The sequence below is a fragment of the Peromyscus eremicus genome, chromosome 12, assembly GCF_949786415.1.
Source record: "Peromyscus eremicus chromosome 12, PerEre_H2_v1, whole genome shotgun sequence".
Taxonomy (NCBI): Eukaryota; Metazoa; Chordata; class Mammalia; order Rodentia; family Cricetidae; genus Peromyscus; species Peromyscus eremicus.
Genome location: NC_081428.1, coordinates 35,648,002 through 35,663,440, shown reverse-complemented (window position 1 = coordinate 35,663,440; position 15,439 = coordinate 35,648,002). Strand labels below are relative to the sequence as shown.

Sequence of the window (15,439 nt, the reverse complement as noted above, 5' to 3'; positions counted from 1 at the left end):
AATTAAACTGTTGAAAACATTTAGCTGTATCTATTACTTAACTTTATGTTTGAATACTTAAAGAATCAGAGTAGAAACCTTCACAAAGAACCCTTTTAGCTGAGCTAAATATAAAAATGAACCAGAAATATACTGGAATATAGATATTATATAAAACAAACAAACATAAAAAACTCAATAATAGCCACAGCTAAAATATCAAACCTAACAAAGGATATACTTTTTTTGATTACACAGGTGAATAGCCTTAAGAAGTAACTTTCAAGATTACAGAAAGGTAGTAATGACGTATCACCTTGCCAAGTTCCAAAACACTTCCGTGGTAGCTAGTATTTTCTATCAAATGTATATTGCTAGTATTTGTTCACTGTAATTATGATATGTTTTATGTATGTACAGATATCTTTTAAATTACCATATTTAACCTATATATGGAACAAATACATCATGGAATTAAACAATTACACATAAATTTATTTTAAGAAAAATGGTTATGTGCATACATATCTAAGTACAATGCTTAAAATGTAATATTAAAGAATAATTATTAATTTAAATGAAAACAAAAGTATTTATATACTGTTCCCATTTATTACCCCTTGAATTAGACTTTAATCTTTTCTGTATAAGTTATATGCAAAAATTCACACAAATCTGTGGTTCCTTTAACTTTCATAGAAAATCCTACAAACACAAGATAAATGGCAACTTGAAACTTTAATGATATTTAAACTTACCCCGTTTAATGGATATGTTTTCCATCCTAGCTCTCCCATCACTGTGGTTGTATCAAGCAACACAACTAGAATTAAACAGAAAAACTGTAATGAGTTTCTCAACTGATATAAAAATATATCAACATTAGTTACATCATGAATATCAAATGTTCTTACTGTTTACTCATCACAGTAGCTTTAAGAGCAGTGCTTCTTTGAAATTACTTATATTGGCCTCTTATAATACTTTATGATAAGAAAAAAGCATGAATTAATGCAAAAATATTGCACATGTATTTGGCTTAATGATTGAATAACAATTACAAGGTCATTTTAATACATCAGATTTTTCAATTTAAAGAAATAGCCCACATTGTTTGTTCTCTAGCTTTCAATCATAGTATATTAGAAAAAAGCTGTATTAACACAGGCCTCTGTGCATTGTTGTTGCTATTAAATGTTTACATAAAAATCAGCAAAAAAATGAAGATGAATCTTTTTCAATAAACCACAGCATTCAAAGCATAGGATACTTAAGTACTAGGTAGTATACCAATTGTTGATTGAAGAAAAAAAGCAAAATTTAAAACTATGAATCTTTTCCTGTAACCAAAAGTCACTCATAATCTGGAAAATGAAAATAAGCCCCCAAAACAATCCCTCCCAAAATAAACCTTGGTTGAAAGATGAGGTAAGGAACTGAGCTGCGAATTCTTTAAACAGGAAGAGTAAAGACCAAATAGATGTTCAGTAGATGTAGCAAATAGGGAAATGGAGATGAAAACTGCTTTACATCTGCATCTCACAGCATTGTAATCATCATTAACACAAATGACTACAAACACTAGTTGGAAGTGGTAAAGCTCAGGTCCTATACATTGTTGGTGTGCACAGTACAAGTGATCTGTGATAGAAATGGGAAAAGGAGGTTCTTTCAGCAAGGGGAATGAGGTAAATACTGAAGACAGGGGGGGAAAAGGAAAAATAACACTAAGGAAGTTTCAAAAACCATTGGGAGTTATACTATTAGCTATCTGATAAAACCTATAATACACACAATTCTATGTATAAATATATCTATATTATTTGAATGAACTTTTCCCATCTGGGCTGAGATACCACCAAAGACAAAGACCATTTAACAAAAACCTCACAACCAGACATAAAAAGTCTTCTTTTCAATTGTTGGTCAAAACTGTCCAATGGACTCGCAAAACATATAGCCTATTGCTATTGCCCTTGGTTACCCCTCCATAGGTTGAAGGTAAGTCCCTATTACTGAAGACACCATGCACTTCAGACACAGAGCTCAGAGGACCCTGAGCAATAACTGACCTAAATGCCCCACCTGATGACTAGTTTTTATAGTACCAGAAATTTGTATAGTGCCATACAAATTTCCAAGGTTTGGGGGCAATATTATTGTGTTGCAGTTAATATTATTTCATATGGCATCTTATTTTTCTGTTTAAGTATTTTGTGGCTCCACTTAACTCATTCTTTTTTATATACAATGTATTGATAATTTTAAAAAGTGAAACTATCTTCAACTTTTTAAATAAACTTCATTTCTGCATAATATTAACTCACTACTCTTATGATTTATTTACTAAACATATATTTATAAAAACAACCATGAAACATTATTTTATTGTGACAATTTTTCTTTTATTTTTTCTCTTATCCTTTCCTTCTTTCTTTCCTTCTTTCTTTTTTCTTTCTTTCCTTCTTTTTTCTTTCTTTCCTTCTTTCTTTCTTTCTTTCTTTCTTTCTTTCTTTCTTTCTTTCTTTCTTTCTTTCTTTCTTTCTTTCTTTTTCTTTACTCCCTCCCTCCCTTCTTTCTTTCTTTCTTCCTTTCTTTCTTTCTTTTCTTTCTTTCTTTCTTTCTTTCTTTGTTTTTTGAGACAGGATTTCTCTGTGTAGTCCTGGCTGTCCTGAAACTCACTTTGTAGACCACACTGGCTTCAAACTCACAGAGATCTACTTGCTTTTGTTTTCTAAGTACTGATATTAAAAACATGCATTACCACCTCGTGCCTGCGACAGCTTTTCAAATGATAATTAAAGAGAAAATTGAACCATCATATACTCACCCCCCAAATTCATTGATTGCTTATTTAAGGCTAACTTTCTTTTAGGTGCAGCTGCTTACCCACTCTCCCATTACACATACAACAACAACAAAAACAACACTGGCAAACTGATATGGAATGTTCTGTATGGCAAATGTGTTGCTGATTAGTAAATAAATAAAGCACTGATTGGCCATTGGCTAGGCAGGAAGTGTAGGCGGGACAAGGAGGAGAATAAAGCTGGGAAGTGGAAGGCTGAGTCAGAGAGACACTGCCAGCCGCCACGATGACAAACAGCATGTGAAGATGCCGGTAAGCCACGAGCCATGTGGCAAGGTATAGATTAATGGAAATGGATTAATTTAAGATGTAAGAACAGCTAGCAAGAAGCCTGCCACGGCCATACAGTTTGTAACTAGTATAAGTCTCTGTGTTTACTTGATTGGGTCTGAGGCTGTGGGACTGGCAGATGAGAGAGATTTGCCCTGACCGTGGGCCAGGCAAGAAAACTCTAGCAACAGCAAACCATCCATTATTCTTCTTAATTTATATGAATTGAATGTGTTTTGTTTGTCATTAAATTCATCTCTTACAATGCTCATTTATATGAATTGTGACTACCCACCTCCCATTCAATGTATCATGCCTACAATCAAAATAGAGGATATTTTCATTATCCTCACAATATTCCTTGTGACTCTGTATAATGAATCTCTTTCCTATTCTGTCCTCTGGCACCCACTCTCTGGTTTCTGTCTCTATAATTTTAACCTTTCCAGTGTATAACTGTAGATATCACATGGTGTCTTCACATTTGAGCTTGTTTTTCCTACTTGGCATCATGGAGTTGGCCTTCATATTTGATAGTGCATGAGCCAATAATCTATTTCTTCTCATGACTAATAACTAACTCTTCCATTCTATGGAATCCATACCTAATGGACATATGGACTTTTTATAGTTGAGGACATTATTAAGCCAGATTAATTTTCATGCAATTTCAGTTTTTCAGGGAAAAAGTAGGATTTCTAGTTAAAAGAAAAGTTGTACATCTCCATTGACAAGTTTGACTGCTCTCTAGCTGCTCCCCATGCCGGGTCCTGGCATTGCCTTGCTTCTCTAAGTCATTCTGACTTGTGAGTCATTCCACTCTTGTAGTATGCATGGGCATTCTCAATAATGTTGAAAAAAAATATCTTTTTTTTTTTACTACTTCAGAATGGCTCTCTAGCATAAAAAGACACTGTTTTCTATATGCTGAATTTTCCTGATTTATATTTATCTACCAATGGATTGGTATACTCCATGTATTTTTTTTTTCACTTAGTGTTGATTTCAATTTTCATACATGGTTCCTGTAAGTTGTCCAGTCTGGCTTTGAATTCACTGTATAGGACAGAAAGATGTTAAACTTGCCTCTCTTTTGCTTCAGCATCCCAAGCATCTGGCATAACAGTCTGAGTCAGACTTAGCTTCATTTATGTGTTTGTTGTTCAATTGTTCCTTCCTTCCTTCCTTCCTTCATTCATTCATTTTTTTCTGCCAGACCTATTGCTAGTTTATCATAGCACTAATGTCACAGCATAGAAAACATATCATAGTCTACTAGGGAAATAACAAAAGGAATAACAAATCAATTAGCATAGGTCATATTGGCAAAATAATCTTACCATACATAAGGGTAAATTGAAACACTCCAGGTACAATTAAATTCCTGCCTTTATAGTAAAATATCTTGTGAGGACTTTTGCAGAACGGTAGCAAAGCATTATGTTTAAAACTGTTGCATATATTGAATATAACAAAATGTGAATTTTGCATTTTCTGTAGGAACTACTTCTGCTAAACAAAATAGCTTCTGAAAGGACATTTCTCTTGTTGAAATATTCTAGTTAATAAATTGAGAAGAAATGACCAGATTAGGATGCACTATTTGCTATTGCTAATGAATTAATATATTTAGCTAATGGTTTTCCCTGGCTGCTAACGTCGGAAAAAGAAATAAAATAGGACATAAAAGGCTGGAGCTTCTAAAACACTTTCTTTATAGTTTAATTTACTCTATCTCACCATACGGTTCTAACAAGCTTGGGAGCAACGACAACCAAAAATTAGTATGTACAGTAAAACGCACACACACACACACACACACACACACACACACACACACACACAATGGCTTGCTTTATTCAATACAAGATATCTCACAATTTAAAGAAAAAACACAACATAGCAGTATGACACTTAAAACTATAATTTAATTTTGCTATTAAATAAAAGTTATTTTATTTGGGAAATAAATTAATGTAGAATGCAGAAATATGTAATTCCTATGTCAACATTAGGTCACTGAAGATTATGCTGTTACTTATCTAGAACTTTTATGCTTTGGAAATATTTTGTTATTTCTCTAATAGGTGGCAGGATTAGCAATTAATTCGCATTAGCTGAAGCGAGGACATGGTGGTCTCTTCTTCCAATAATCTCCAAAATATCTTAAGCATCTTTATGAAATTAGTACATCAAAGGACATCTCATGTCTATTGTAGCAAGCTTTATAGTTGCTGAGAAATGGAAAGAAGAAACATAAAGAAACTACGGTATATACCCACACTGAAATACTACATATGAATAAAAAGAATTGAAGTTTTCCTTGACATCACATGGGAGATTATTATCACGATTGAAATAAAGCACGATGAAATATATGTACAGCATGATATGTTTCATCTGTGGAATCTAGAATATTGATCTCTTAGAACTTGAGAGTATAATAGTGGTGATGAGGGGCTGAGGAAATGGCAGCTGGTAGAGATGAGATAGGTCTGATCAATGAATGCAAGCTAAGGTTTTGTGTGCTGCCATGCAGCAGATTGACTGCAGATGGCAATTGTAGTGTTCATTTAAAAAGTTTACAAGAATGCATCGGGAGATTTTTTTCACCATAAGGAAATGACAAATGCTTTCCTGTCAGATATGTAGCTGGGGGAGACTTTTTTTCCCTATTCTGTAGACTGCCTCTTCAGAGGCCTATTAAACTGAACAGAGATTTCTCAGAAGAAATATCTTACAATGAGTTTCCATCCCAACCACAGAAATAAAAATTAAAACTACTTTAAGACTCCATCTTGCTATAATAACAATGGCTAAGATCAAGAAAACAAAAGACAATACTGACAGGATGTAGGGAATGAGAAAATACCTTGCATCTTTGGTGGGAGTGCAAACTGGCACAGCTACTATGGAGATCAGTGAGGTAATTGCTCAAAAAAGAAATAGATCTACCATGTGACCCAGCAATACCACTTCTAGGCATCTACCCAAAAGACTCTATTTTCTACTACCGAGACACATGCTCATCCATGTTCATAGCTGTTCTATTCATAATATCTAGGGCATGGGAACAGCCTAGGTGTCAATCAGCTGATGAATGAATATTGAACACGTGGTATCTATGTATAATGGAATTTTATTCATATATAAAGAAAAATGAAGTTCTTAGGTAAATGGATGGATCTGGAAATAATCATTCCAAGTAAGGTAACTTAGTCTCACAAAGACAAGTATCACATGATCTCACTCAAAGTGGATCTTTGTGTCAAATCTTTAAAATTTTGTTTAAATGTATAATACCTATAGAATCAAGGAAACTAGAAAGGGGCCATCCATAGGTGTGGGGAGAAAATATTTTAGGGGCGGAGAAGGAGCAAAAAACAGATTATATATGAAATGGAAAAAAAAGAATAATGCTGAGTGTGTTAAAGTGAGTAAGAGATGGAATTATAGGGTAGAGAAAGTATAGGGGAAGGGACGTGTGGAAACATCTGGAAATCTGTTTTATTATATGAAAGAATTTTTCATATAAAAGGAGGTTTAATTGGAGTTAATCTACACAGGTGAGAATGCTACTTCATGAAGCCATATAATGAAAATAAAAGTCCTGTGTTAGTGGTGGACTGCCTCTCCTGGAATTGTTTCTCAGAGCTTTTCAGGAGGCCACCAAAATAATATAGGCTATTTCTGTTATTCTTGGATACACACCACAACTTGATAGTAACAACCAATTGCCAAAGACACCTCACATTTTATCCAGAGCATATGGAGTAGTCAGATTGATGCTGACAAGGAAGCCTTCTTCTATGCTGAATAGTTTTCAAAGAACTGGAAGATGCTAGACAGGTTGCTGTGAGGGAAAAACTGCACTAACAACAATAATGATCTGTATGACAAGATATGCCCCTGGGTCAGTAGTGGAACAAATGTTATGGAGTAACCAACCACTCTGTGAATGGACTTACGGTCTGCTCTACAGGAAAGAATTCATGCCTGGTACTGTTAACTTTGCCAAGAACTCATGGCTGGAAAGTTCACAGTCCCAAGTAATGAATCTAGTACTAGTGTACTACTTAAGATGTACAATATCAGGCTGCCCCCTATATTCGTATCTCTGCACCCACACACTAGTTCAACTCTCAGATCTTATCAAAGAAGTTTGTGTAGTGAATGGTTGCTAACATAGAAACCCATAACTGATCACACTGCAGAGTGTGTGTCAGTGGAGTGCTCAGCCACTAATGAGACATTGTCATCAAATCTCTCCACCCCAGGGTCACAGAGATCATCATACAAGAGGGGACAGAAACATTATAAGAGCCAGACATCAGAAGGTCAGAAGCTTAACACTGTCTCCAGGGCATAACATGATAGCTGTACTCTTAAATTCATAGCAACTCTGGATGCCTACACAAGACCTGTGCAAGATTAAGCCAGTCAATATTTTTATATGGAGATGGAAGGGGCTCATTAATCCCACAATAATTGAGATGCTTTTGAAGGTTGATGGCTTCCTGGAAAGGAAAATAGGTTTTATTTTACTTTTTTGACTTTTTTTAATGGTGGTCTTCAGTAAGTAAACCATGTTCCAATAGATACCATCAAACCTAAGGTTATAAGTTATAAATAACATATAAAATTATAAATATATTTCATGAATTATTAATAAAAGAAAGGAAGATATGAAGTTGTAATAAGGTGGGGAGGTGGAGGATGGATCTTGGGCAAATGTGGTTAGTATACATTGTATGAAATTCTCAAGTGATTAATAAAACATCATAATAAAATATTTTTCTTCTTCACATATGAATTTATTTAAGTGACTAATACAGTGTGGTCAGTATTTTTACCTATGATTATCTTATCCTTTTAAATTATATCTCTTTCTTGAGGTATAATGATATGCAAAGATTTGTGCATATTTAATATGTATAATTTGATATGCTTGGATATATACATATACCCACAAACCTATCAATTCAATGAAAATCATAAACATATTCATCACCTTCAAAGAGTCTCTTCTGCTGCTTTCTACTTCCTTCTGTTGGTTGGCCCTCTACTGCCTAATAATACTTTTAAGTTGCATATACAATATTAGAACATCCATTACGCTGTGTAGTAGATCCTTGGAACTTATTGGTCTGGTATATCTGAAACTTTGTATTCATTGAACAGTAATTTCCCATTTTTCCCCAGAACCACCCAACCATCCTGAATTGAGTAATTCAATATTTGTCTTTAATAACTGGCTTATTGCATTCTGTATGGGATTTCTGAAGTTGACCCATGTTGTGACAAGTAAGGAGACTTTACTGTTTCTTCTGTCAGAATAACAGTCCATGGTATATAGATATGATTTCTTTATTCATTCTTTCTTTCTAACAGACATTCAAATTTTCTGTATATCTCAATTTTGATTAATTTCACAATGAATTTCGAAGTACAGACTCCCAACAATCTGATTTCAATTTTGTTACTAAATACCACAGAAATGGAAAACTTCACTTACTACTTTCTCTTGTTTACTTTGGTCAATCAGAAAAATAACACTTTTTTTTCAGTTTTATACAGAAAGTTCACAGGTACCATCAATCAATAAAGATATCTAAACATGACACAGGAAGAACTATCAAAACCTACTAATACCTAAATTTATCAGCAGATATTAACTTAAATTCCTCAAGTTATGGTCTTATGGCTTGTGAATTAATTGGTTAATTGATATAATTACAATCCTTCCTAGACAGTTTGGTGGCCTAGATTTTAGTAGTCATAACAGAAACTTCAATTCAGAAAAAATAAATGTAGATTATTAGTGCAGAGGATTTGAGGGGGGAATCATATGCTAGCTTTCAGAAACAAGATTTTCCTAATTGTTGTATTTTTATATAAAACGATGCTGTTAAAAAAAAATTCCTAATAGCATTTTTTAAAAAAAAATTACACTATAGACAAGTAAATGATGCATTAATATTAAATTAAACCAGAAAACCATTCAGAGTTTAATGTCATTACAGGGTATGAAGGTTTTAATTTCACCATTTGTTTCATATACAAAACCCCACAATGCAGATTTCCCAAACTAATTACACTGAACCCAACGAGGTGAGAGCTCCCCCTGCTGGCTTTAAACAAACGGGATGCAGTGCCTGCAAGAGTGCAATATCACTGCAAACCCAAATTGCAACAGCAACTCAATGTAAAGGCAGCAGATTTTCATTTTAAATGGAACAGCCAGGGTTTAAATTGTACTTAGTCATGGAGTCAAACTCAAAACATATATCTTTTTCTGAGAGAAACTCAAAGTTTAATTATTTGTTTAAATAATGAGAAACTAGATAAACAAAAAGTAAATACTAGGGTGGTGCTAACACGCTTTGAAACATTTATTTTGTGAAGCAACATAAGGTATAGAATATGCTTGGGAAACTATTTATTTAACTTTTGAAAGAGTCCAGTATATTATATTTATCTCTAAAATTCTACTGCTGTATATCAGTTAACTTTTACTTATACATCATGAAAGTTAAAAAAAATGTGCTAGGAGCAAATATTAAATAATAAAATGAACTTTAATAGTAGTAGAATAAATACAAACAAATATAAGCATAAGATTCAATACTTAGTATAAGTGTCATGCCTTTAATTTACCTAGTCTTAACCCTCTTTATTAAGCTTAAATAATACTACTTTAAAAAGAGTATACGTATTTGCAATATATGATAAATTGTCTTGGTTAAAATGGAATAATAAAAGAATATGAAATTTTACTTATATATTGTTTTCAAAAATAAGGAAATAAGTTATTTCATTAAGAAAGTCCTTTTTTACTGGGAGTTGGGAATGGGAATGTGATTCAGTTGGTAGAGGGCTTACCTAGCAGCATACAGGAAGCCTCTAGCACCACTTAATGAATGAAAGCAATCTGCCTATAGTGGAGGTAGAGGGAGGAAAATGAGATGATCAACATCATCTTGTTGTCTTTGACTACTTGCTTAATGAATGAAAGTGATCTGTCTATAGTGGAGGTAGAGGGAGGAATAAGAGATGATCAACATCATCTTGTTGTCTTTGGCTACTTGGCTAGTTCTAGGCCAGCATGGAATACATGGAATCTCATCATGAAAGACTCTGTCTCAAATATAGTTATATATGTATACACCTTTTAAGATAATTTTATTTTAAAGATACTAATAATAAAGATACAAACTGATGTCATAAGAACTGACTATATTATTTTTAAAGATATATTTTTGTTAATTCCTTGAGAATTTCATATATGTACTGCTGTGGGATGGTCTGTATGTCAAATGTGTTGCTGATTGGTCAATAAATAAATCACTGATTGGCCAGTGGCCAGGCAGGAAGTATAGGCGGGACTGACAGAGAGGAGAATTGAGAGAAGCTGGGTGAAGAGAGACTCTGCCAGCCGCCACGATGACAAACAGCATATGAAGATGCTGGTAAGCCACGAGCCATGTGGCAAGGTATAGATTAATAGAAATGGATTAATTTAAGCTGTAAGAACAGTTAGCAAGAAGCCTGCCACGGCCATACAGTTTGTAACCAATATAAGTCTCTGTGTTTACTTGGTTGGGTCTGAGTAGCTGTGGGACTGGCGGGTGAGAGAGATTTGCCCTGACCATGGGCCAGGCAGGAAAACTCTAGCTACAATGTAAACAATATATTTTGATTAGATTCATACCTCCCTTTCCTCCTAATTCCTTGCACGTCCAACAAGTCTAATTTGTGTTGGTCATATCTTCATGGGTGTGGAACCATACACTAACTTGGTCTGCCTACAGGCAGTCATACCTCTTTCATCCATTCTGGAATGCTGATTGTCATTATTTCAATACTCTAAAAAGTTTAAACAACCACAGATGTTTGTTTGGATACTTGTTTGGATACTTGCTTTAATGGATTTCATTCATGGAGGATAAGGCGTTCTCTTTAGAAGGTTATTCCACTTTAAGGCTGGGTCAGGTAAAGCGAGAGTTGAATCTCTCAGAAACAGCTCATCAGGACATGGTGTGATGATTTGTGTTTCACTAGCTGTAGTCACCCCTACCTATCCTGTGACACCAAAAAAAAACGAAAAAAATGAGAGGAAATGCAACTATTATAATCTTAGAAGTATAAATTATAGAAACAGACATGTACCTTAATACAATATATTCTAGACGGAGACGTTGTCAGGTGCTTTAACTGACTTTGAAGTTATCAAATTAATCCAGGCTTGACAAAACTGACTAGTTTAGGGGGTTAAAACTAAAGATTTTCTTACATACAGACCCGTGTACTACAGTGTTGCAATCAATATTTAATCCCTCCCCAAACTAATAGAGATTGTTGTGAGTGTACATAGGATTATATGCTTACCCCTCAAATGCCTTTCTATATATTGATATTATTTTCAAAGTAACACAGTGCAGAGGATCATTCCTTCTTAAAAATAATGAAGCCAGCTTAGTCTATAGAGATTGACACTGGTTCATTAGTCGTACTGAAAACATTTTGTTTGTTTGTGGCTATGCTTATTTCTCTATTCTTGTTCACTTGTCTTTACTATAAGTGATATTTGTCATTATTTTTATTCAGCTTTAGGTTCTGAGAACCTGGAAAATTCCATTTTGAAACATAACATACTAAGTATATAGTAAGGTTAAATTACTTTCACAAATTAGAAATTTAAGTGTTGAACTCTTGAGCTCATAACAGTTTTGTATTTCATTACAAAATATCTTCTTCAGAAAACATCCCAATATTTTTCTACAAAATAAATCATTCCATTTATTTCAATTCTAAAAATGTAAATTTGGTTATTATTTAAATGAAAAAAGTAACAAAATAACAAACTATGTACATTTTACTCAAAGAAATTCCTTGAAAGTTATTACCAAATGAACAAAATCTGCTATTATTTAGAGACACAGAAAACTGCAGAGTCATGCCTATCACTACCAACTTGTCCAAGAGAAAGTTGCTTAGCTGATTAAGATATAACTAGAATGTCCATCCTCACTTTTACACCTTCCTTTTCTCTCTTTCCAGGTACATCTAGGTATTAATCTTCACTGATGTAGCTTTATTTGCTTCCGTTTACAAACACCCCTTAAATATATCATTGGCAGCACTGACCACATAGACCCAGTGAGAATCTAAGGGTCTCTCTGATCTCTTAGGAGTTCATTTACTATACCAGGAGGCTGAGACCCTGACTAATGTCATTTTACGCACCTGTGTGTCCACATGGCAGTTACGCATTTGTATACAAATTATTGCTATTGGTCTGATTGTGAAATAGTAAGAGGACAAAAATGTTGTCATGTTGCTACTGAACAGCATTATATGATTCTTCCCCTTGTTTCATCTTGGGACCTAAAGTCTCTGTATCTGCTTCAACTATGCAGGGTTGGATTGGTTAAAAGAAAGAAAGAAAGAAGGAAAGAAAGAAAGACTATTTGTCTTTAATCTTAGTTTTGCCAGTTTCAAGATATATTTAATAAATGCCCCCAGTCTCCTTCATCTCCCACAAAGATATCCCACTTAACTAAGACCATTGAAGTGCTCCCCATTGCTTCCAAGGCATCAAAGTCACATAAACCTTTCTACTTCTGTCCTTGTATATCCCAACCTTGTTTTTAATGTGCTTTAGACAGTTTTCTTTTTTTGAAAACACATCACAAAAATGAAGGTCTGAAATACACAAGTTATTGTTGCTATAACTCTTGTTAAAGAAATTATGACCATTTACTTCAAAATCCTATCCACAATTCAATGGTTGTTTCAATGAAAAACAAGGTTTATTTAATAAGTCAGTCTTTATTTATTTCTTTTAATTTAAAAGTTCTGTTTTAAATTTACATACCAACCACAGTTCCCCCTCCTTCCCCCCTCTTACACACTCCCCTCCACTTCTTCCCTACCCTGTTCCCCATTCACTCCTCAGAGGGGGTAAGGTCTCCTAGGGGAGTCAACAAAGTCTGACCTATCAAGTTGAGGCAAGACCAAATCCCTCTCCCCTCTTTCAAGGCTGAGCAAGGTATCCCTCCATAGGGAATGGCCTCCAAAAAGCCAGTTCATGCACAAGGGATAAATCCTGGTCCCACTGACATTGGCCCATAAACTGCCCAAGCCACACAACTGTCATCCACATTCAGAGGGCCTAGTTCTGTCTCCTCGGTTCCCCACCTGTCAGTCCAGAGTCAGTGAGCTCCAATTAGTTTGGGTCAGCTGTTTCTGTGGATTTCCCCAACATGATCTTGACCCCTTTGCTCATGTAATTCCTCCTCTCTCTCTTGGACTGGACTCTGGGATCTCCAACCAGTGCTTAGCTGTGGATCTCTGTATCTGCTTCCATCAGTTACTCGATGAAGATTCATTGATGACAATTAGGGTAGTCATCAATCTGATATCAGGGGGAGACCAGTTCAGGCAACCTCTCCACTAGTGCTTGAAAGACACTTAAAGAATTGCTCAACATCCTTAGCCATCAGGGAAATGCAAATCAAAACAACTCTGAATAAATTAGTCTTTAAAAAAAGTTTTGACACTTTTACTTTTAAACAGAAACAATAGATCTTTTCTATTTAAAAAACAATAATTTCATGTGAGTTTAAAAGAGCCTCTGTGAGTAACATCTTTATTTTTATTCTTGAAAATGGAAGGGAGTTTCTCTTTGTAGTGCTGTTTTCCTTTATTATATTTACATGGACTTTATGTATTATATTTACATAAAATAAATTTCAATATTTCTCAGTTGGATGGTAATGTATCCAGGAATGCTATTTGATCATATCTAATGTGTTTCTATTAGTCCAGCAGGAGACTATAGAGCCTCTGATACACACAGACACACACACACACACACATATATATATATATATATATATATATATATATATATATATATATATATATAGAGAGAGAGAGAGAGAGAGAGAATTTATACAGTATATAGGATACAGTATCTATCTTCAAAGGGTTCTGTGGCATTTTATCACTTCCAGTATTAGGATTTTTGTGTTGATCCCCATGGCATAGTTTATTCAGACATGCAAATAGCAGAACAGATTAAAATGTCCTTAATTAGAGATGCAGCTAAAGAGAGGTTGCAGTTATTTAGGAAACTGTGTGAAATTGAATTGCTGTTCTGTAAGATAGGGTATTCAATATCACATCATCAGCATCAACATCAGAGTTGTCAGTAATTGGATAACTTATTCCAGTTTCCACAGAATGCCAAGGATGGAACAGATAGCAGAAATATATCCCTGAAGTCAACAAAATGAGAAAGAAATAATTATTTTCTGCCTGTAAGATGCTCTCTCAAACAATCTCAAATGTGTGAAAGGTCTACTAAATTTGTCTAGAGAGACACAATAGTGAAGTAAACATTATCAGAAGTAGACATTCATAAAAGGCAGGCTTTCATCATCGGGAACAGAAAATGTTCAAAGAAAAAATCTTAATTATATTGTCATCATTTTGAAAGAAATACTTGAAAACATTTTGAAAGGATGTATTTTTACAATACCTAGAGAACAATAAAAATAATTTATCATTAACAATTAAAATTTTAAATCAGAGTTCCTCAAGGGCAAATCTTGCCTCCTCTCTAATAATAAATGGAAGAATGCAGATAATGGAAAAGAACATAGTCAAGATGTGCCTATTTGGATAGAAATACATTCTTAACTGAGCATTGAAAGAGTGGTCCAGAATAGTGAGGTGCTGTGGGATAATGCCCTTGCACACTGGTTTAATAAAACGCTGATTGGCCAGTAGCCAGGTAGGAATTATAGATGGGTCCAGCAGAAGAGGAGAATGCTGGGAAGAGGAAGAGCTGAGTCAGGAGTCGCCAGCCAGACACAGAGGAAGCAAGATGTAAAGGCAGAACTGAAAAAAAGGTACCAAGCCACGTGGCTAAACATAGATAAGAATCATGGGTTAATTTAAGTGTAAGAGCTAGTCAGTAAAATTTGAGCTAATGGCCATACAGTTTGTAAATAATATAAGCCTTTGTGTGTTTACTTGGGTCTGAGCAGCTGTGGGGATGGCAAGTGAGAGAGATTTGTCCTGACTATGGGCCAGGTGAGACACAGGAAAAAATTCAACTACAAATGGTGTCAAAACATGGGGCAAGAGTTTCCACCTAAAACCTGAGAAAGCTTAAAAAAAAAAAAAAAGGATTCTGAAACAGAGCTAAAAACGGCTTCCTAGTTGTATCTCTCAGGCAAGCTGGGAGCTACAGTATGGCAGGTTTGCAGTTGCATATGGTCTTGAGTGCACCATGGCAGATTTCTGCCATGT

At 34.6% G+C, this 15,439-nt stretch overlaps 1 protein-coding gene across 1 annotated transcript in view; it reads right to left on the bottom strand.

Moving 5' to 3' along the window:
* LOC131922440 (ephrin type-A receptor 6) overlaps positions 1–15,439 on the bottom strand; it is a 902,384-nt gene that overhangs the window by 835,077 nt on the left and 51,868 nt on the right. The window contains exon 2 of the mRNA XM_059277230.1: positions 738–802. Within this exon, the coding sequence (XP_059133213.1) occupies positions 738–802 (65 nt within the window). The remainder of the gene's footprint in view (positions 1–737; positions 803–15,439) is intronic.